This window comes from Diabrotica virgifera, chromosome 7 (genome assembly GCF_917563875.1).
Source record: "Diabrotica virgifera virgifera chromosome 7, PGI_DIABVI_V3a".
Taxonomy (NCBI): Eukaryota; Metazoa; Arthropoda; class Insecta; order Coleoptera; family Chrysomelidae; genus Diabrotica; species Diabrotica virgifera.
Window position 1 is genome coordinate 213,291,801 of NC_065449.1, and position 24,491 is coordinate 213,316,291.

At 33.4% G+C, this 24,491-nt stretch overlaps 2 protein-coding genes across 4 annotated transcripts in view; both read right to left on the minus strand.

Moving 5' to 3' along the window:
- Positions 1–24,491, minus strand: part of LOC114331213 (G-protein coupled receptor Mth2-like) — a 680,964-nt gene that overhangs the window by 388,753 nt on the left and 267,720 nt on the right. The gene's annotated exons all lie outside the window — the stretch shown is intronic.
- LOC114331202 (G-protein coupled receptor Mth) overlaps positions 1–24,491 on the minus strand; it is a 111,197-nt gene that overhangs the window by 21,195 nt on the left and 65,511 nt on the right. For all 3 annotated transcript variants that reach the window (XM_028280697.2, XM_050655888.1, XM_050655887.1), the window contains one exon: positions 13,743–13,920. In XM_028280697.2, coding sequence (XP_028136498.2) covers positions 13,743–13,920 — 178 coding nt within the window. The remainder of the gene's footprint in view (positions 1–13,742; positions 13,921–24,491) is intronic.

Sequence of the window (24,491 nt, forward strand, 5' to 3'; positions counted from 1 at the left end):
AGGGTAAAGGCGCAAGGTGGTACCATGTCACCTTTGTTTCTTGACGTATCCTCTAACTACTGACCAATTTTCGTGAAAATCGATGAAGGTTCACCGAAATTGAAGGTAATCGTTGATTTTTACCTTCAGTGACTGCACTATACAAAATAAATTGCAATCTACTGATCTAAATGCGCGTAATTTGGAAGCTTATAAATTATTAAATGATATGTAGTCGCCAAATAATTAGTTTAATGCATTTTAAGTACAACTTTCTCTTAAGCCGGGAAGATAGGGTGATTTTCTTACGAAGGGGTTGTAGTTCAATAATCGAAATGCTCTTGATTTAATAGTTTATTCTTAGAGTATATAAGCTATATGAATTATATCCGCAATACGATATATTTTAAGTTTTCTCAGCATCTTTCTCTTAAGTTAAATCAATTAAAGGGTTGTTTGGGGGTGAAGGGGATGAGCTCAAAAATCGAAACTATATAATTTCAAGAGCTCATAAATAGCTCGTAATTCTGCCTCAAAAACCGATTCAATATTCCTATTTTTAAGTAGTGGGGGGGCTGACTCAGCCCCCCCACTAGGGTATTAAATTCCTGCTCAGTGGAACGAGCTCAAAATTTTTAGTTTGCGGAATATGAGAGCTCATAAATAGTTCATAAATCAGGGCTATTTATTTTTTAATTTTTGCAAGTGGGGGGGGGGCAGCTCAACACGGGTCATCACTTCATCTACTTCTCCTACTTGCTCTTTCATAACTTTTTTTAATTTTTGGAATAATTTTGAGTGTTTCCTAATGAAAACTTTAAGTTTTTGATGATTGTGTTTCAATGAGTAACACTCCTGATTTATTGATTTGTCACTGAGTTACGATGTAATGATAGGGGAGCCCAAGCGGGGATTTTTGCAATTACTCGAGCTCGTCAGATTATTACGTGGGGAGAAACCTTGTACCCTGAAGATGTACCTCTACCATATATTGGCTCTTAATGCAGGGGAGTTCGTTAAGGGGGGGATCCTTAAAAAACTCGAAATCGTCAGATTAAGATAAGGCAAGTTAAGTAAATGCAAAATAGTGTATATTTCAAAAATCTGACGATTTGAGCGGGGGTAAAGAAATGGCTGTGTTTAATATATATAGCTGTGTAACAGCGTAGCAAGGGGCTGCGTGCTAGACATGACATGGCTAACTTCAAGCCAGTCAACATGGTTGTCACTTGTATGATTTATTGTATGTAAGATGTTTAGTAAGTTTTATAAAAATATATAAGTTTACTCAGTACTATGATTGTTTGACTTATAACCCATTAAATAAAGTAGTTTAAACATGGCGCAGTCAAACAGCTAGTTGGGTTACAGTTTACAGTCGAAAAGCTAAATTTATAGCAACTTGTACACGAGGTACCATACATAACCTACAATGGCAGTGATGGGAATAAATGTAAAATTACCACCAGATTTTGACCTGCAGGATCAAAATGCTGCAAGCGAATGGAAGTTCTGGAAGACTAGTTTCGAAGATTATTTACTAGCAACGGGACAAGACCAGTCAGCAGATAAAATGAAAATGTCAATTTTAAGAAATATAATTGGGGCTGAGTCTGCCAAAATTATGTCCACATTCGAGATCCCAGAAGCCGAAAATAACAAGTATGACTTGATGATATCACTAATCGATAAGTATGTTAATCCAAGGATGAATGAATCATTTGAAAGATACAATTTTATCATGAGGGTCCAGAAAGAAGGAGAGTCGTTTGAGCAGTTTCTTACTAGTTGTAGACATTTGATTCGAACATGTAATTATAATGAAATTGATCCAGAACAAACAGCCGAAGATAAAGCTCTGAGAGACAAAATATTAATGGGCATCAGAGATCCAGTTACTAGAGAAGCTCTATTGAGAGTGGACAAACTTACCCTACAAAAAGCCATCGAATTTTGTAGAACTAGTGAACAAAGTAAGAACCAAAATTTGAAATTTCATACCGAAAGAAAAGATGTAGACATAGGAGAAGTTCGTAAAGATAGGTATCAGGGCCATAGAAATTATAATAACTCTAGAAGTAAAGCGAATACCAATGAAAAATTCAAGTGTAAAAGATGTCAATCAACTCATGGGGCCAGAGAATGTCCAGCGTATGGAAAGAAATGTAAGAAATGTGGGCTTTTAAACCATTTTGCAAAGTCGTGTAGAGTGAAGAATATTGATGTCATAGATGAAGATAGCAGTGATGGATCAGCTGATAGTTTTGTAGGAAATGTCAATAAAGTATACCAAAATGTAAGTAGTCAAAATATTTGGGATGAAATTATAGAAATTGAAAACAAGAGAATTAAAGTAAAACTTGACACAGGTGCAGATGTAAGTATAATTCCATTAAAAATTTTTAAGAAAATTGATAAACAATTTAAAATTAGGGATAATCATTATGTACTGAAAGGGTTTGAGGGTACTCAGGCTAAAACAATGGGTGTCGTAAATTTATTTTGTAAACATAAAAATAAGTATGTTTACGAGGATTTTACAATTATTAATGGGGCAACTCGAGTTCTTTTAAGTGGTAAATTATGTATTGATTTGGGGTTAGTTAAACGAATCAACAATATTGAGAGTTGTGGTACTTTAGAATTAGCAGAAAGGGATAAATTTATAAACCTTAACCCTGAAGTTTTTAGAGGTCATGGTAAATTTTGTGGTAAACATAGGATCACTACAGTAGACAATTTTGAGCCAGTAAGTTACCCACCTGTAAATGTACCTGTCGCAATTAGAGATAATTTAAAAAATGAATTAGATAGGTTGACAAAAAGAGGGGCAATTGTCAAAGTTAACGAAATTGACCCCAGGGCAAGCATAAACCGCATTGTTATTGTGGAAAAGCAAAATGGTAAGTTACGTTTATGCTTAGACCCATTAGATCTAAACAAACAAATAGTCCGCAAACCAAGAGTAGTACATAAATTGGAAGATGTTTGTGCACAAATGATAGGTAAAAAGATATTTTCTGTATTTGATCTCTCTGAAGGGTATCATCATTTAGAACTTGACGAGACATCATCATGGAAATGCTGTTTTGCAACTTCTTATGGAATTTTCAGATATAAAGTATTGCCATATGGATTATCAAATTCCCAAGATCTGTTTCAAGAAGTAGTAGAAGATAAATTTAAAGGTATAGAGAATTTATTGATTTGTCATGATGATATGATTGTTATGGGAACAACAAAAGAAGAACATGATACAACTGTTAAAAAAGTGTTAGAAAGGGCTAAAGAAGTAGGAGCAAAGTTTAATGGGGACAAATTTCAATATTGTCAAGAAGAGGTCAGATTTATGGGTCAAGTTTTTTCACATAAAGGGATGCAAATAGATCCTGACAGAGTGGAATCACTTTGTAAACTTGAAAAACCAAATAGTAAAGTAGAATTACAAAGAATTTTGGGCGCATTTAATTACGTTAGACGGTACATTCCGAACATGGCTGAACATATTCAACCTCTTTGTCAATTACTTAAAAATAATGTAGAATGGGTGTGGCTCCCGTCACATCAAAAATGTTTTGATAATTTAAAGAACATAATTTGTAAATCACCAGCGTTAGTCCCTTATGATCCTAATCAAAAAATTATTTTACAATGTGATGCATCTAAAAATGGTTTAGGTGTTTGTATGTTCCAGAAATATGATTCTATTTTAAAATTAGTAGCTTGTGCATCACGAAATATGAATGATAGTGAAATAAATTATAGTCAGACTGAGAAGGAACTATTGGCAATTTATTATGCTACTCAAAAATTTCACAATTTTATTTATAATTTTGATGTTGACGTTCAATCAGATCACAAACCTATAATCTCCATTATGAAGAAGCCAATTTCCAAAATTGGATCAGTTAGACTCCAACGTTTAAGGCTTAAACTTCTCAAGTACAGATTAAATGTATATTTTGTTCCTGGGAAAGACATACATTTTGCTGATATACTATCTAGGTCCAGTTTAAATATAGAGACACATGACCCAGAAATGTTTGAAATGGTCCACTCAGTGAGTAAACATTTACCTATGAGCCAGGAAAAGCAATCTGAGTTAAGACTAGCTACTAGCCAGGATGAGGCATTAGCAGTAATTTTTGATTTTTATTATAATGGGTGACCAAAAGAAAAAAATGTTCCTCAAGTGTGTAAAAAGTACTATGGTATAAGAGATTCACTGTATTTTGAAGCTGGCATCGCATTTATTGATGACAAAATAATTATTCCGAAAAAACTTAGGCTTGACATGATAAAAATTGCTTCACAAAGGCCATATAGGAGTCAGTAAAACTATAAACAAAGCCAGGAGTATATATTATTGGCCAGGACTTAATGATGATGTGACAAACTATATAAAAAAATGCAGGATATGTGAGAAATACAGACCAAATAATTTTAAAGAACCAATGATGCCTCATGACATTCCCAGACTAAGATTCAATAAAGTTGGTACAGACATTTTAGAGTATGGTTCAAAAGCATATTTAGTAATTGTAGACTATTTTTCGCATTGGTTGGACATTTCAATATTAAAAGATAAAACCTCCAGTTCAGTAATCAACTCATTTCAAGATACTTTTAGTAGATTTGGATATCCAGAAATTTTAATTGCAGATAATCTACCATTTACTTCGGTAAAATGTAAAAATTATTATAGAGAAAAAGACATTACAATTATGACATGCACTCCACATTACCACCAGAGTAATGGACTTGCAGAAAAAGCAGTCAATATAAGCAAACAAATTTTAAGAAAGAGTAATGAGGAAAATGTTGATTTTAGAGATTTGGTGATGGAATATAATAATACCTGCATAATAAATCTTGATGCATCTCCAGCTCAAATTTTACAGAGCAGGATCCTGAGAGGACAATTACCAACTACAGCTAATAAATTAGAACCTACAATCCAGAAACAAGTATATAAGAATTTATGCAAAGAAAAAGAGAAATTACAAGTACGTTATGATAAGACAGCACGAAGAAAACCAGTAGAGTTTAGAAAGGGAGATAGGGTAGTAATAAGAAGTTCAAAAGATAATTATTGGCGTAAAGCAATTGTGTTGGAAAAGGCCAATGAACCTAGATCATATTGGGTGAAAAAAGAAGATAACAATAAAATTATTAGACGGAATTCACACCAAATGAAACATTCATACACCACAACACTTGAAAAAGAACTCATTTTAGAACCCGAGTTGTACCCTGATATTCAGTCACAAAGTGTTCATAAAGATACCACTCACATTAACGTAAATGATAGTGTTAATAAAACCATTAGTTGCCCAAGCCCAAATGTAAAATCAGTACCTACATTGAGTCATAAAGTCAACCCAAATATTGAGACTTCTAACAGTTATAAGACGAGAGTTGGTCGTAATATAAAGACCCCTTATAGATATCGATCTTAGGGGGAAGGTGTTTAATATATATAGCTGTGTAACAGCGTAGCAAGGGGCTGCGTGCTAGACATGACATGGATAACTTCAAGCCAGTCAACATGGTTGTCACTTGTATGATTTATTGTATGTAAGATGTTTAGTAAGTTTTATAAAAATATATAAGTTTACTCAGTACTATAATTGTTTGACTTATAACCCATTAAATAAAGTAGTTTAAACAGGCTGAGTCCCAAAGTTTCACAAGAAAAAAGCGAATATTTCGCGAAATGAATGACTAAAACTAAAAAATACGTACTCAATATTTTTCAAAAATCTATCAAATGATACCAAACACGACTTCACACGGAGAGGGATGGGGGGTAAATTTAATATTTTAAATACGAATCCCGCGTTAGTTCGCGAAATGAACATCAGTTCGAAAAACTGCAAAATACATTTATTCAATATTTTTGAAAATTCTATCGAATTGCAACAAACACGACCCCCACGGAGGTGGGGTGGGGGGCTACTTTAAAATCTTTAATAGAAGCCACCATTTTTATTGCAGATTTGGATTCCTTACGTAAAAATAAATAACTTTTATTCGAGAAATTTTTTCGAATTATGGACAGATGGCGCTATAATCTAAAAAATCAATTATTGGAAATGGAAAATTAAATTAAAAATTGGAAAGTCCCCACTAAAATGAAAATTTTTACTTAACTTTTTTGGTTTTAGGACCTACTCTTCACAACCCAATGAACCAAATGTTCCCAAAAGCGCTCGAGTGACTGCAGATTTAGCATACTTTGCTCCACTACCAAAAGATCAGTTAAATCGATACATTTTTTTATTACTCCAATTTATTTAACAATCTGTTCCGTCAGGAACAATTAGTTAAAATTATGACTTTCTTAGGCTATGGCATGTAGGTAAGAATTCCAATGAAAACTTTCCTTTCTAAATTATCAACAAATGTATAGATGGTATTACTAGTAAAATAAAGTAACACTTAAAATAGTTCTAATTTATCTAAAATCTATTTGGTAAGTCAGTTGGTTTATAACGCTTCAGTCTGCGCACTTCACCCTCCTTGTTTAATAATTCACTCGCGAAATCATTTGGATGCGCACTAAGTCTTTCTTCATACTTTTCACTGTATTTGCTGATTTCTTCTTTGATGCTAGGAACTTTCAGGTCTCTGCCTATTATTGCCTTAGGGACGTACCATGGAGCGTTTACTATGGTTCTTAATGCCTTATTTTGAAAACGTTGTATGATTTCCAAGTTAGAGTTGCTGGCTGAGCCCCATAGCTGTATGCCATAGGTCCATATGGGTTTAAGTATGGCTTTGTATACGACTAATTTATTTTCAATTTACAGTCTTAAATGTCTGCCCAGAATCCAGTACATTTGTTGAAGTTGAATCCATACATTTTGAATTTATAAAGTTGTTACTTTTTTATTGGCTTTCTTTCACTTGCGTATATAATTCTTCCAGCTAAATAAGAAAATAATAATCCCGAATCATTCCTCCTTCTCGCCTTATATATTAAGAACAGGGCATTTAGGAAAAATAAATCGATTTGTAAATGCAACTATCCACTTGCAACTATTTGCATTGTGTTCACGATGACCTCAGGAAAAAAGTTGCAATGGAGAGATAGGTGAAAATACATAATTGCATCCAAAAGTGCATATAATGCATCCAAAAGTATATAAACGTATTAAAATCAGTATACTAAAGGTCAAATTGTTGTTACTCGGTGTTTTTGACGTCGCTTATCATGAATACGTCATCAGAACCAACGCCCATAGCACCTGGTGCCTTGGGTTACTACTAAGGCAGGTCACCTGGACTTTCAAAGGTTTTCAGCAATAAATTGATGCAAACATATTACTCAGGGTTAATATAATAATGGCCGAAATAATAGAAGCAGTACGTAAAGTTCATGATTACAGAATGTGGAACAAAGAAATCCAAATATTATGTTATACAGACAACGCCGCATTAATCGCAGAGACAGAAGACGATCTGCAAAGACTAACACACATACATATTCAATACAACAGCTAAGAAATACTATATGATAATATCAGCAGAAAAAACCAAATACAGTAGACTCCCGTAAGTTCGGCCTCGGTTAGTTCGGTCTCCGCTTAGTCCGGCTGGCTCTCTCTCTCTCTCTGCAGTGACCACCAATTTTTCTGCAAGATTTTTAAATTATCATCGAGGACCAAAACTTGAGCCCAGAGCAAATAGACAACGTCAACGAAACTGGGTTAAATTTTAAACTGCTGCCCAGAAAGACCTTTATCACCTCACAAGAAACATCTGCTCACAACAGGGTAAGTCAGCAAAAAAATGATAACGGTCGCCTTGTGTTCAATTGCTTCGGGGATCCACATTGACTCCTATTTGTCATTGGCACAGCAGCAAAACTGAAAGCGATTAAGAACATAAATATGGAAACTTTCCCAGTGTATTATCGGTCGCAGAAATCGGCATGGATGGACACATATTTGTTAAGGGAATGGTTCGTCGACGAATTTGTTCCCAAAGTGAAAAAATATTTTACAAAATTAATACTCCCAGTAAAGCACTTCTACTTCCTGACAACGCGCCTTCTCACCAGGAAGATATTCAGTGTGACGATGAAAAATAAATTAAACTGCTGTTCCTGCCACCCAATGTAACCAGTCTTCGGCAGCCGATGGACCAAGAGGCCATTGAGTGCTTCAAGAGGAAGTATCGGCGAAAACTACTTTCTGAAGTTCTTTCCAAATTGAAGGCTGATGACAACTTAGACCTAGAAATACTGAAGTCAGTTAATATGAAGGATGTTGTGTATATGTCGGCCAAGGCATACGACGAAATACCACTGTCGACTTATGTAAAGTCATGGAAAAAACTTTGGCCAAATATTGAAGATAAGATTGACCAAGCAAACACAACAGCAGATGAGCCAAACTCTTTCTTGTTAACGCACCTGATGACAAATGCTGCTGAGAAAGTATTTAAGAAGCCAAACCAGTAATGTACAGTAATATTTTTAAATTTTATTAGGCCTACAGCTCTGTAAGTATTGTTTTGTAGTGTTTTTTTATCCTTCTGTTTTTTCATATGTCTTAAATATATGGCAGAGTATCCCACTGTGTTGTATTCTACAGAATGTGCAAGTGTTTCGTGCTTGCTAGGCTAGATCCTTACAAACAATAAATGGGTATTTTTTTAGATAGGCATCGTTTAGTTCGGCCACTTTTAAGTTCGGCCTAGGGTCCAGTCCCGAGGTGGCCGAACTTACGGGAGTCTACTGTATATGACAACATCCAAATACCCACTACTGGGCCACTACGATGTAAAATCGAAATTGATGGGAAAATAATAAAGCAGCAAGCAAGGTTTAGATATCTGAAAATAGATATAACCAGTTACGGAGATGTTGAAGAGGAAGTACGACAACAAAGCTTAAAAACAAGTAAAGCGGCGGGATCTCTTAATGACACAATCTGGAAAAACAAACACCTAAGACACGACATAAAAGCAAGAATCTATAAATCAGCAATTAGACCTACACACGCCCAAACTTATATGGAATTACCTGATATTTCTTATTATTTCGTGCGAATTAAAAAAAAACGAACACACGAAGTCAAACAATGTTTATTTTAAAGCAATTTAAGAACAAATGATAACAATTCAATTAAACAATAAATTATTTAACAAACAAATTGAAACTAGTTGTTTTAAAGTCAATAGCAAGAAAAATTTCAATGTAAAACAAATCATGTTTAAATTGTTTTTATTTTTTTTTGTGTTTTTTGGTAGTCAGTGTTATCGCCCCTAGTCCGTATACAAGCTTCAGTTTGCGTGGGCACGCTCCTAATCAAATTATCAACATTTTGTTGTGGTAGGTTACTCCATCCTTCAAGAGCAGCTTGTACTAGCCGTGCGGTGTTTTGTGGATTATCCCGGCGAGCTCTAATTTTTTTTAAGCATATCCCACAAATACTCTATAGGGTTAAGCTCTGGTGAGCAATCAGGCCACTCCAAACAAGGGATACCTTCTGCTTAAATGATATCTCTAGTCACTCTAATGGTATGTGGAGGTCCATTATCATGCAAGAAAATTAAATTTTCTGCTGTTACACCTCTGCAGAGCCTAACTACAGGTTATCAACATATCTGTGAGCAGTAAAAGTTGATTGGATAAAAATTAAAATAGTTTTTTACGGACCACAATTTCTGTCCAGAACATTACACTTCCCCTTGTATATTTGTGAACAGATCTGACAGTTTTCGTTATTGCTTGTCTTCCTCGACCTCTATGTACACGATTTCGTGGGTCATCTGATTTTACACAAATCCTGACTTTTTCTGAAAGTAGCACATTTTTTCAATTCCCAACGTTCCAGTTTTGGTGGTGAAGACATCAATTTAGGCGATCAATCTTGTGCTGCCTGGATAACTCGGGAACCCATAACTGTCTCCTGCTGTATACTTCTTGGCACGAACTCCTCTTCTTATCGTTTCAACTTAAACAGTTACACCTGTAGCTTCCAAAAGCTGGCTTTGGAGCTGCAGGTGACAAATGGTTGGGTGTCTTCCAGCTGATTGGACTATTAAACGATCGTGGCGAGCCATTATTACTTTTTGGCTACTTTGGCTTGCTTTATTTTTGAGCTTTCCTAGTTCCTGTTACCCAGCATAAGTTTTGGACAGAACCCCCTGTGTGACGCCCAGCTCTACAGCTATGTCTCTCTGAGAACATTACTTGCTCCACAAGACCAATATCTTTCCCCGTTGTATGTTCTATAACTCCACATGAGGCATATTTTCGTTTTTGGACGCAAAAGTTAGTTTATTTATTTTCGTTCAATTTGTAACTCAAGCAAATAACCTATACTGTACCGAGTTGTACTATCTGATTGTCTTATAGATTTGTTTATTTTCAATAAAAATTTTTATTATTTGTAACAATAACAAGTTTTTTCGAAAGAAATAAATATTACTTTGAAATACATGGTGATTCCATGTAAGTTTGGGTGTGTGTATATTGACATACACGGCGGAGACAAGACCTGACACATCTAAAACGAGGCGACTACTAGAAACAACAGAGATGAAAATACTTCGACGAATATCAGGGAAAAGTCTGTTGGATAGAGAGGGAAAGAAAACATAAGAAGATCATGCAATGTAGAAGACATAAATGGATGGGTGACAAAACGGGAACAGGAGTAGAACGAACATATTAGTAGAATCGCAGAGGATAGGATAGTACAAATAGCATGAGATAAGTCACTAAATGGACGAAGAAGTATTAACAGACCAAGAAAATGATGGTGCGATAATTTAAACAATTTAGGAGGCTAATATTGCAGAAGAAACAGGCTTTAAAGCCTACATACAAGAAGGAAGAAGAAGAAGATTACTCGGGAGCTTTTGGTTTTGCTGAACATGAATACGTCATTGATACCAACTAAATTGATACAAACAGTACTCGGGGAGTTTTCGGAGTTGCTGATTACGATTATGACTTAAGGAGACATCTGGAGCCCATTTGGGACTCCAGGCCTCTGGAGTCCCAAAATACCTCGAAACTCCAGAAGATGACATGCTTTAGCCATTACTCTGAGCACTAGGTGCTCCAGGGATCGGTTTTCAGTAAATGCAAAATGCACTGTAAATTCAAAATGCACTGTAAATGCAATTAAGCGTTTCCACCCATTCTTCTATTGTTGGCTATTTTCCTGAAGAATGCAAAAAGTTGCAAGTCGATAAGTGCTGTATTTAAAAATTGATTTATTCCAGTGTTGTTTGTTCTAAATGCCCTACTCTATATAAAATTTTATTCGGAATCGGAATACTAGATGTTAAATGTCAAAAGTTACAATTTGAAAATAAATTTTAATAAAAGACTGCTTACAGATAGCTTATTGCAAAATCGTTTAGTTTCGGAAGTTTATTTCCTGATATAATATATGTATATCTGGTTCAAATGCATCGAAAAATCTCTGCTTTATGATATAGTAGAATACTAATAAAATAAGAATATTATATAAGAATATAATATAAGGTGGATTTTTAATATGGCTTAAGTTGTAAAAGCAAATAACTGAGGAATTTGGGTATGAAATATTGGTTAAACAAAAAAGTTTAAGTTGAGCATATAAAATATAAAATCGAACTTCTGAGAAATTCAATTTATTATCAAATTGTTATGGAAAATAAAATTTATGCAACAGATAGATACATAAAATAGGTATTTTTTCACGCATGATAAATCGACTCTGCCAAGCCAAAACGGCATAAACGCCAAAATGACCACTTTTTAGTTAGCTGCACTAAAAAATAGGATTTTAATTTCCGCACCAGACAGTCAACGCGGAATAACCGCAGAAAAAGTGAAATAGGTGTAATATAGGTTTAAAATTTTTATAAACGCCAGTCTAGTCACGCACGTGAACACCGACGTGAACACCGATTGACATAATCGCCAGTGCCCATAAGATTATCATTGTGTACATTTCGGTCCAGTAATAGTAGTAAAGGTATGTATTTTTACAATTTTTATGGATAAGTAACATGGTATTATCTACCTTTGCAATATTTTCAATTTGTATTGATTTTTGAAGCGTAAACACACTGAATTTCTTTAAAAACTATGAGGCGTTTATGCCAAAACCACATATTTACATCGTGGTTGACACAAGTGCCATTCCTCAATGGTATTCTTATGCAGGTTTCTTATTTAAAAATTGCGCAAATAAAAAGTTTATTTTAAAATGTTCTATTGTAACTTTGTACTAGTGTGATAAACAATTCATTTTGTATTACAGCATAGAGTTCAAATCAATTTTATATAGCTAAAAATGGCGATCGATTTTTGGCGTTTATGCCATTTTTTTGTTGCACATGAATGGCAGAAGTAAAAAATAATGGCCTTACTAAATGAAAATAAAACATATACCGAATCAGTACAAAATGATATACTGACTGACAATAATCCCCCTATATTTCCCTTAGAGATTTATGACATTTATATTACCAACATTGCAGAAGCTTTTAGCAATGACATTGCACCACCAGACGTTGCAGTAGAAGAAGAAATATTTAGTCACGATCTCACATCATGTTTCAACTTAGCAGCAGATAATGGTTTGGATGCCGGTATAAGTAGTGATCAAAATAAGGAAAATGCAAGCAATCAAATCAATACGGATGTTGAACCAAATATTGACAGTAATTATGAATTAGAATCCACTACTTATTATTAGATATCCACTTTTAAGTATTTCATATTTAATTTTAAGTATTTCATCCTAGAACCAAAACATGTTTAAAGAATTTAAGGTTGTGTTTTTAACTTAGAATGTATTTTTGATTAATAAAAAATAAACCCTATCAAAAATCTTCGTAATTTCATCATTTTTCTTGTTGGCATAAACGACAATGTTTTATTTTCGTTTCTTTTTTCATTAATGGCATATATCCCTTTTAAGCGCCATATTGACTGACCTTACAACGATGCGATCGACACAAACGCCAGAGGTAAGTTTGGCATATTCACCAATGTTATATCTTGATTGGACATAAGCGCCATTTTAGAGTTTTTAATTTATTTCAGACAGTACTTTCAGCCACATTAATGTTCACAATATATTAAAATTTGAAAAAAAAATCACCAATTTTTTTGAATCACTGTGCAGATAAGCTGAATTGGTAAAAATAAAAATAATCAGTTTTTTGGGTTTCCTGAAAAATCAAGTTAATGTCGTTTATGCCGTTTTGGCTTGACAGCGTCGAAATTTTCTACGCCGAGCCGTAGACGAGATCCACAATCTCATATGTTTTAAAAAGCTAGTTTATATATGTGTTTCACACAGTATTTTTTCTACGATGATAATAAATACAATCTATCCTCTATCTACATATTGTACGAACGTGAAACCTGAAAAGTGATAAAAACCCTTATAGACTCCAGGTCTATGTTAACAAATGTCTACGAAGAATTGTTTGTATTTTTTGGCTTAACACCAACAGAAACGCAGATTTGCTAGACCTGGCTGAACAGCAGGGATAGAGAATGAGATAAAGTCAAGAAAATTGATTGGATCAGCCAGATACTTCGTAAAAATATCCTCTGTATAGCAAGGACTATCCCAGGGTGGAATTTTTAATGAAAAAGAAAAAGAGGACGCACACCAGAAAGTTGGATAAGATCAATTATGGATGAGGTAAACAACAGCCAAGGAAATTCTTGAAACGAGGTGCAAAATAGGACAAAGAAGCTTATCATTAGAGAAAAAAAAAACAACTCAAATATTTACCTTTCTTTTCTTTTTATAAATTTCCTTTTCTTCTTTAATGTTGACGGTGTTTCAACCATTTTTTGGATTTCCTTTTTTACTTGCAAAACGTATACTATTGTTTTAACGAATAAAATCACATTTACTATTTGCACGAACGTCAATGGTATGCTTCTGAACAATATATCAGCGTAGTTGTCTGAAAAATAGAAGATATGTATTTTCCATGTTTCTATTGTTTTTATTTTATAATTTATTAGATATATTTATGTAGGTAATGCTTCATATAAATGATATATTTTGAAAAATAGCATAAAAAAATTATATCATTATGTATTTAGAAAAAAATTTCCATGCAAGGATATCATTGCTTCGTTTTTCTAAATAACTATTTTTGGAGATCTTGTACCATAATGGAGTCATCGACAAACTCACACTAAAAACTCCAGATAGTTTTTAGAAATTTTTATAAATTTATAGCATTATAGTAATGTTACTTTAATAGTTATTTATGTATCAAGGGAGTAAAATAGGCGTTTATGGGCCGCGACGTGTAAGTAAAAGAGCTATTAACACGTAAGGTACATAAACGCTGTTTACGCCCGAAATACATACACATTTTTATGCACGACTGTTTTAATGATCATTTATTAATAAAGATACCACCCTTTGCGAGCAATTTATTATAAATATTTATTAAAACTCATCCTGTAGAACAATTCACCGAATCATTTGTATTGGTTAGTTAATAAAAAAGTCATGAAAAAAATATATGTAAGAAATAATAATATAGAACAGTAATCTCTATAGCTATTTTCGCGTTACCCTAGCAACAAAGTAAATAAGTTAAAAATAGTAAGTCGCCATTATTTATCGTATTGAAAGTTTCGTAACACATTTTTTAAGAAGTTTTTTTATAATGGAAACTAGTGACAATGAAACATTTTCTGGAACACCACCGGAAATTTTTAAAGCAGCAGTAGATGCAAAATTAAGTTTACTACCCGCTAAATCTAAGAAAATATACGATATGAATTGGAAAAGACTGTAAGACTTGTACACACTTCTAAGTAGGTCAAAACGGCAAACAGGTGTATGTTCTCAAAAAACTTTTGATAGTGTAAAAGATCTTTTTACATATAAAAAATTTTACACATAAAAATTTTACAATAAAAAATTTTTTACACACTATCAAAAGTTTTTTGAGAACATACACCTGTTTGCCGTTTTGACCATATACGATATGGACTACGTCCGTCCGGTGGGAGATAAAGAAGCCCACGGGCGCTAAAGTGGCACTTTACGCCCTCCAAATGTATAGGTACATAATATGGACATTACCGCCCGGTCGTGCATAATAGTTATTTATGATATAAGTGTTAAAAGTACAATTTTAAGGCACGCATGTGTAGCTTTGCAGAATGAGCGAAGCGAATACAATTCACATGAGTGCATTAAAAATGTACTTTTAACACGTATATCATACAATATTTTTTATACAAACGTGTTAAAATGCAAAAATAAAGTTTAAATTAAATTTAAAAAACACTTAATAGATTGAAAGGAGATAGTTTTAAATTAAATCGTATATTACGGACCTTAGCAACCATTGTTGACTTAATTGTTTACGGAAGTTTTGAAGCATTTGTCAGACGTCTGTTGGTTTTTTAAAATGCGGTTGTGAATTTTTCGTTAAAATGCAAGAAACCATCGTAGAAAAAGGTCAATTTCAAGATATAGAGGTAGCGGCCAGTCGAGCTATCCTGGATTTGTTGCCGAGGAAATCCGGAATGCAATATAATATCGCTTATAATAAGTTTGAGAAATGGTGTGAAGCGAAAGGCGTTTCTGGGAAATATACTGAAAATGTATTTCTGGCATGTTTTAAGGAGAAAGCAAAGGTGTGGAAGGCATCATCTTTAAAATTGTACAATATTAATGTTAATAAATGAAATATAAATATTTTAACGTTTGCTTTCAAAATTTGACGTTTCACTTTTAACTTCAGTGCCCTAAAAATTTTAAAGTACCCTGTCCTTTAAAGTGACATTTTTAAGGCTCCTTCTTCTTCTTAAAGTCCGTCTCCTATGGGAGGTTGGATATCATCACAGCTATTCTTATTTTACTGGCGGCCGCCCTAAATAGGTCGATGGAACTGCAGCCGAACCATTCCCTCAGATTTCTTAACCAAGATATTCTGCGCCTACCGATACTTCTCTTACCCCTGATTTTACCCTGGATGATCAGTCTCAGCAGCGAGTATTTGTCACCTCTCATAACATGGCCAAAGTATTCAAGCTTTCTTCTTTTAACAGTAAGTACAACTTCACATCCTTTTCCGATCCGACGTAAAATTTCGGCATTCGTCACGTGGTCCACCCAAGATACACGTAGCATTCTACGGTAACACCACATCGCAAAAGCTTCAATGTTTTTAATGCTGCCCATCTTCATGGTCCATGACTCAACTCCATATAATAAAGTGGAGAAGATATAACACCGCAGCATACGAACTCTCAGATCAAGATTTATGTCACGACAACAGAGAAATATTTTCATCTTGTTAAATGCTGATCTCGCTATTTATATTCTTGCTCTTATTTCTTTTGTTTGAGCAAAAAATGGAGTGCTAAAAATTGCATTTTTAACACGTTTGTAGAAAAATTAAGTTTATTAAACATTTTTTTTATTAATTTTTTTGTATTTTGGGAACGATTTCCGAAGTAAAAATCGAAACGTCAAGTAAATTTAATTTCAAACAAAAATAATTGTGGCTTACTCCCAACTAAGTAGTAAATTGCATTAAGTTTTCTCAAAAAAAATAGCTTCAGAATAATATTAATTGTGATATGCTTTTAACTTATTTTGGTATCGTACTCCGGTAGTCCACTGTCACTATCTGATTTAAAGACTCCTTCGTTTTAACCCGCCGTTACACGCGTCTTCTATAGAGACGTGGTTGCACGCGTATGAGCGTCGCCCTCACCTACATCAATTCGACTTATTTAGAGGCAGAATGAATGCACAAATGTATAAATATAAAATGGGCTGTACTCACATATTATAGAAAGTCTCGTAAACCATTTTTTTTTTATTAATTTAACAAAACAAAAGTAAAAATAATATACAGTAAAACCTCCGTTAACCGAAATAATTGGGGGGGGGGAGGCCGTTTCGGATAATAAGAATTTCGGTTAAAAATAACATTGTTTTTTGTATTCTTCTTCTATCAAATTACATAGTATTGGAGAGATATAGCTACAAAACATCGTTGTCAAAGGAAAATACAAAAGAAAATAGAAGATTAAAAAAACCCACTCTAAACATATTCATTTTCCGTTATTTTATTGCTTTTTTTAAATTTACTTTTCATTGACGAAATTATTGAAATTTTCAGCCATTTCGGTTAAACGATGTTTCGGTTAAAAAGGTTTCGGTTAACGGAGGTTTTACCTCCGATTAAAAGTTTTAAAAATATTGCACACATCTAAAGATAATAAATACATCTACTAAGATTATTGTTCAGAATTGGTCTTCTACAATTTGGCTTTCAGAATTTTGTCTGAGTTTTTCTGTTCTTCTTCTTAGGACAGTATGCACATTTATTAGATACTTGTTCCATTTCTACAGGCTCTGCTTCATCTCGAATTCCCAAATGGTCTCTTATTTGCATTGGTCCCTTATTTGCATTGCGATCCCTTATTAGTATTTTCAAAATATTAATATTTTTATAACCTTCGCTGTTTTGTTTTCCTCATTTTCAATTTCAGCAAGCCACTGAAGTAATTGAAGTTCTTTTCGCAAATCCATTTTAGTAAAAATACAAATTAAAATAACAATTTATTTAAATTTTTTAACGACGTCCGACGTGATATTCGAAACGTGAATAAAATCAATTTTTCAAGTTAAATTGTCGCTTATTTCCCAATTAGAATAGGTAAAGTTAAAAATGGGTTCTTAACCAGTGGCGCACCTAGAATTTTACTCGGGGGGAGGTTGGCTTGGGCACCGAAAGTTTTTTGTATAATTTGTGAAAGAAAAGTTACATTTTCCTACTTTCTTTTATATATATTTATATATGTTCTGGGAGGGATTTTAACCCCTAAACCCCCCTCGGTGCGCCACTGTTCCTAACCTTACCTAAACAATAATATTTTAATTAAACTTACCCAAATATTAAACAAAAACCTAAAAGTTTCTTTGAGATAACAGAAACGAGATTTCACGGTGATAGCACGCACAGTGAGGAATTCTCTCACTTGAAGAGGGATGTCACCTCTTTCAAGTATTACACCGCACACTGACCGCCTGAAATATTCTATAACTTTGTCATAACCTCTCACGAACGATGCTAAAGGCATTCCTGGGTACTCAAGTTTATCGTATTAGTTAAGACAATTTCATTGGTTATAAACAAATATGGTGAGGTATTCCCTCATAGCGCGTGTAATGGCGGGTTAAGCAATGCTTTCAATATTTTCTTTGCGGCTGTAGACAAGATGTATTATAATATCACATACCATCGTCTTTAGATATAATTACAAACAAATCTACTGTGGGAACTAGCGTTTATTAACTCTTCTCATAATAGATCTTTAATAATAGTGATAAAATTAATCTTATTACTGATAATATTATTTAAACTATCTTGTAATGATCTCTAGGTATACCTACAAACAACTCAATGGTAATTTAAAGAAAGTGTTAGCTATACCAGTTCCTCTCCCATAACTAACATGCTTGCACTTTCACCTCTTTTGTTTTTTTTTGCCCAACCCAAAACTTTGACAATAAAGTTCCTCATGCAGTTTTTACTTTAATTTTTAGCCAATTTTTGTAGAGCAACTCTTAAGTCAGTGGATAGGAACCCATTTGAATGGCAATGGACTAGGTACTAACTAGTACACTTTAGAAGACCAAAAATAAGCATTTTTTCAAGATTTTTTTCTCAGAACAGTTCTTAGAAATGAACATAAAACTTTTTACCTATTAATATCTAACTCTTAGAGAATACAAAAAATATATCTTTTTTCATTTATGCACGTACACTAATATTGTAGAGGGCGCTAAAATCGAGGCCTCGAAAACAAAAAGTAGTTTGGATGGCGGACAGTTAATCTCAGGATTGGGATCTCTGAAACAAAAAAATCGTATGGTATTTGAAAAAGGAAGGTTTCTTACGTGACAATTTACCACCGTTAGTGAAAAATTCCGCAAAAAAAGATTTTACGGAAATTTGAAAAAAATTTGTGAAAAAATCTCCCGTTTTTCTTCACTTATTCATGGTTAAAAAATATTTATTTTTTGTTTTTTGGTTAAATTGTGGTAAACTGTTGCGTAAAAAACCTTCCCTTTTTAAATGCAGTACGATTATTTTGTTTCAGATATTCCAATCCTGAAATTAACTGTCCCCCATCATTTTTCGAGGCCTCGACTTTTGCGCCCTCTACAATATTAGTGTACGTGCATAAATGAAAAAAGATACATGTTTTGTACTTTCTAAGAGTTAGATATTAATATGTAAAAAATTTTATGTTCATTTCTAATAAAGGTTCTGAGTAAAAAATTCTTGAAAAAAATGATTATTTTTGGTCTTTTAAAGTGTACTAGTACCTTAAACCTGCAATTAATTTAAAGCATCTTGCAATTATTCTTCTAATTATTAAGTTATTGTTCAGTTAACATATTCCTCCCCTTCGACAATTTCTCGCATTTGTATTCCAGAGGACTTGTAGTTTTTACATTATGTGGATTAACCTTACATTTATTAAGAAGTAAAAATCTTCCCTTGTAAATGGTATATAATTTATTTAAAAATTGTTTCTAAAAAAGATTCAAGTTGGACTCAAAGTAGGTACATCACAAAGTACATCACAAACAAACGTTTTCAGACTAATCAGTCCATCATCAGGTTAGACTCCAGATCCAAAGCAGTTGAAACTAGTTACTGAGTTAGGTCGAATGATCTTTTAAATGTAACATTTTAGCCATCAAGGCTACATTGAAAACGACAATAAATCGATGTTAATAGAATAAATTATTTTAAATCAACATGGTGTCTTCATGTTAGCTTCAAACTTCCTGGTTGGGTTGAAGACGGTAGGAAACTGTTTTCTACTGTCTAATAGAATAAATTACTTTCAATGAACACGGTGTCTTCTTGTTAACTTCAAACTTCATGGTTAGGTTGAAGACAGTAGGAAACTGTTTCCTGTTTGAAGCTAAGATGAAGACAGTAGGAAACTGTTTCCTACTGTCTTCAGTGGCGTACCGATAGATCAGCGGGCCCTGGTTCCAGTTGGGATGCGGACGCGCCCGCCCAATTAAAACACACATTCTATATCAAAAGTTTTTAATAAACATTAAATATATAAAACTCAAGCTAATTTTAAACAGTAAATTAATATTAATCCTATCATTTTTCATACTGACATGGACATGACGGATCACTTTACTCCAGCAGTTTTTTTAAATATTCAAACTTAAAGATTTTCTACATCTAAATCTCCAGTCCTAATTAAAAACCCTAATATCGGAAAACAAAAAGAACTTTTAAAAAATGAACAGTAAAATGATATTTATACGAACAAAATAGATAATTTAAAAATGAGTTAAAAATTGCATACCAACCTCTAGGGAGATACAACGGTTAAATAAAAAAATATCAAAAATAAAATCTTGGATAACGGTGGAGTTGATACCTATCTTTAATCAAACGACGAGATTTTAAGAAATTAATAAAGCAATTTTCGCTAACACTTAATGTTGATTATAAAACCTATAGAAAAAATAAGCTTAATAGTTTGTTAAAAAAAAACCAAAAACGACTTTTATCAAAATAAAATTCATGAAGCTGGTGCACACACAAAAAAATGTGGAACAAACATCTAAAAATATTGAACACATATCTATCAATGATTTGAGGTAAAGTTTAAATAAATATTTTTGACTGAATCTTTTAAAACTAAGTTAAGGCTATAATATTAAGCGCAGTGGACATGAGGAGCGTTTTGATATCTTTCTGAAATTTTGGCTTAAACGCCATTCATGTTTGCTTTGCCATCACATCCCTGACCCCGCAGTTTTCCATGCATAGATATACATATATTTAATTTAGTTATTTCGACCAAAATTTTATTGCGAAGTGTACACGCCGTTTTGGTCAGTTATCGGAACAAATCTTAAAAATGATTTTTAATTACAACATCCAAGACAATTTCTTCGGCATACACAATTTCTACATATCGAAAAACTAACTATAGTTGAGTTCCTGAATCTTTACCCGTGCGTCATCATTTAAAGCATACGAAATAAGTCGATGATAAGTCGGAAATTGAAATTTACTAAACGCAACAGCAAGTCACTTACTGTCACTTGCTGTTGCGTTTAGTAAATTTCAATTTCCGACTTATCATCGACTTATTTCGTATGCTTTAAATGATGACCCACGGGTAAAGATTCAGGGACTCAACTGTAAGTTGGTCTGTTTTTGAAATGTCTTGAGTTCTTGAGTTGCATCTATAATATTATCGAAAAAAATTAAGATGCGCAGATATTATGAAGTATCACTTTTAATTGAGTTTCCAAACAAATCTATCATCTCGTTTTGAATTTTCGGGCTAAGATAAGTGACCGATTTTTTTCTTCGATTTTTTGTTTCTTCTTCGAAGCAAAAAGCGCGTTAAAGCGGGCCCCTGCGGGGCCCTAACCCTGGTTCCGCGGAACCATGTTCAGTACGCTACTGACTGTCTTCATCTTAGCTTCAAACTTCATGGTTGAGTTGAAGACAATAGGAAAATGTTTCCTACTGTCTTCAACCCAACCATGTTGATTTAAAATAATTTATTCTATTAACATCGACTTATGTCGATGTAGACTTGATGGCTAAAAGGTTACATTTAAAAGGTCATTCGACCTAACTCAGTAGCTAGTTTCAACTGCTTTGGATCTGGAGTCTAACCTGATGATGGACTGATTAATCCGAAAATGTTTGTTTTTGATGTATTTTGTGATGTACCTACTTTGAGTCCAACTTGAATCTTTTTTGGAAACAATTTTTAAATAAATTATATACTATTTACATGGGAAGATTTTTACTTCTTAAGTATTTTTTATGATGGTATACAGCCAATGAGAAGGATTCATTCCTTTTTATTTTGCCTTACATTTATTTTGCAAAATTGACACAAGAGATCTGTAGATCTCCGGATCTTTGTATTTCGTTTGTTTTTAATATCGACTTTAAAGTCTTGCAGACTTTTGTTTTGTTATTGATACCAATCTTTCAGCTGACTTTGGGTATCCTGCTTTAGAAGCTGCTTGGTCATATCTTGTCTCCCGGAGAACAGTGTACGAGTGCATCCTAGGGAAGAAATTAGTTGCAAGAAAGACGGTGGCTGCTACCTACACTATCAAGAAAGCTGCCATCTTTCTTCAGTCCAGCGATTGGTTCTGTCTGCAGTTTCGAATTGAAAAAGATAAGTTTCCGATACTATCTAACCATTGAATGTGGGTGGTTTCACAATTTTGCCAGTTCTCATTAGGCCTGGTCAAACTATGAAAGATGATGAGGCTACTTCAAATTCTATATTAGTAACTGAACTAATAGTAAATACGGAACCTTGGGCACTAGTTTTTTTCTAATTCTCTTATTTTTCTTCCTAAATTATATTTTAAAGCCTTCTGTTGTTTTTTGTTTTATTTTCAACATAGTTTTGTTGTTTGTCTCTTTTGTTTTTTAATTCAGTTCTTATATCGTTTTGTTGTTCTTCTAATTTGTCTATTCTACTAGTAACTGAACTTACCTACCTCCTGAACTTAAAATTTTCATGAATTTGAGATAAACTATTTATGATTTAAACCTCTACATTTTTACTCCCCTCCTCCTTTTTCTCTTCCTCTTTATATACGTTTCTCCTTTTCCTCTCCTATTTCTAAAAACCTTGCAGACGTATAATTGACGTATCCATTTCTTTATCAAATGCTGAATTACTTAATATCACTTTTATTTCCCCGTTGGCACCAATATTACAATTTTTTCTAATCAGTTTTATTCAAAACAGCAAACAATATACAATACTAAAGGGTCGTTTAAACACAGCGATAAATCAAACAACTTATCAAGGTCAATCGAGTTGTTGCAACTTATCATTGTGTGTAAACGGTGCATCGCACAACTTATCAAAGTTGGAGTTGGGTTGAAGGTGGTATCGCATTGAATCGCAGCGTCTAAACAGTGTTTCAACTTGTCATCACAACTAGTTGCTGTGACTTATCGTTGTGTTTAAACGACGCTTAACTCTAACTGATAGTCAGCCAAAACGACCTGGGTGCGAAAAGTTTTTTCCCTTCCCTACCCTTGATTGTTCGTTTGCATTCGTAATGGTCTTGGTGTATGGTCAGGCGTTGATTTTAAGAAGTGTTGCTGGTTAAATGAGCGCAGTTCCCAAAGGCCATAAAAGAAGAAAAAAACTTTAACTGAATGATAGAACTATTCAAACACTCAATACTACTAGTTCTACTGGTTGAAGTTCAACTTGCCGTTTATATACATTTTCTGATTTTTAAACCTTAAGAGGCATTTCTGGATATTTCGATGACGTTTAAAAAATTCTAAATTTTTAATTTTTCTTCTTTTGCGTCAAGCGACTTTCTGTACGTCGAATAAATCTAATGGAACCGACGCATGCGACGTAACAATAAATTAAATACAATTTATTGAATATTAATGAAATTGTCTATTTTCATCGTACAATTTTCCAATTAAATTTTCAATGTTTGACAACTTTTTAACAGTATCCCCCTTCCATATATTTTTTAAATTGTCTTGTGTTTCACCTACCCATTTACACGTTTTAATTAGCCGTGATGAATTTTAACAAAATATTAATTTGGGAACACGAAATTTTACCCATTATGAATATTAATATACAAAGGCTTCTTATTGCGATATGATCGCCCCAAATTAAATTTGTAACAAAATCCTTTTGCGTAAGAACTGTCTAATTTTTTTAATATCTTCCAAGGTACAGCCTTGTTAAATTTAATTTAATTTATCTGATACCAGCTTCTTGATATATTTGAAGTATCAGAAAAAAAAATCGTTAAAAATGTTATGTCTTTAGAATGTTTATTCTAAACAGCCTCCTTATATTTTTGCATGTCGAGGGTGCTTTGTAGAAGAGTTTTTAATGGACCATGAATTTTTTATAATAATTAAACTGTTTTACCTATTACTTGAGGGGATGAGACCTAGTTTCGGCTCCAATGATGTTTAAATGGGATTCAGTTTTTTCGAATACTGAGAAAACTAATAAGTATTTTTTAAAAATTTAAACGCAGAATGACAGATTACGTACTTACCGAGGGTCAAAAGTCCCTGAAAACTTCTGTTATGTTTATTTTAATGAGTTACACGAGTGAAAAACTAAGAGAAAATGTAGTGTGATTTTTAATTTCAAATATCTCACTCAAAAGAAACTTTTTATTTATTCTAAGGGACTTTCGACCCTCGATAATAATTTAGTCTTTCATTCTGCGTTTAAATGTTTTCAAAATATTTATTATTTTTTTCAGGATTCGAAAAAAATAGACACTATGGCCGTGGTGATATTTTCCAAATCGAACATTCGCTATCTTTCTCATACAACGTACCGAGTCGATTATAATATGGTGAAACGAAACGTACCGAGTCGATTATAATATGGTGACACGACAGTGAAAATTTTAAAGATTTGACATGGCATCGGGAATATTTTGAGTTGGTGATTA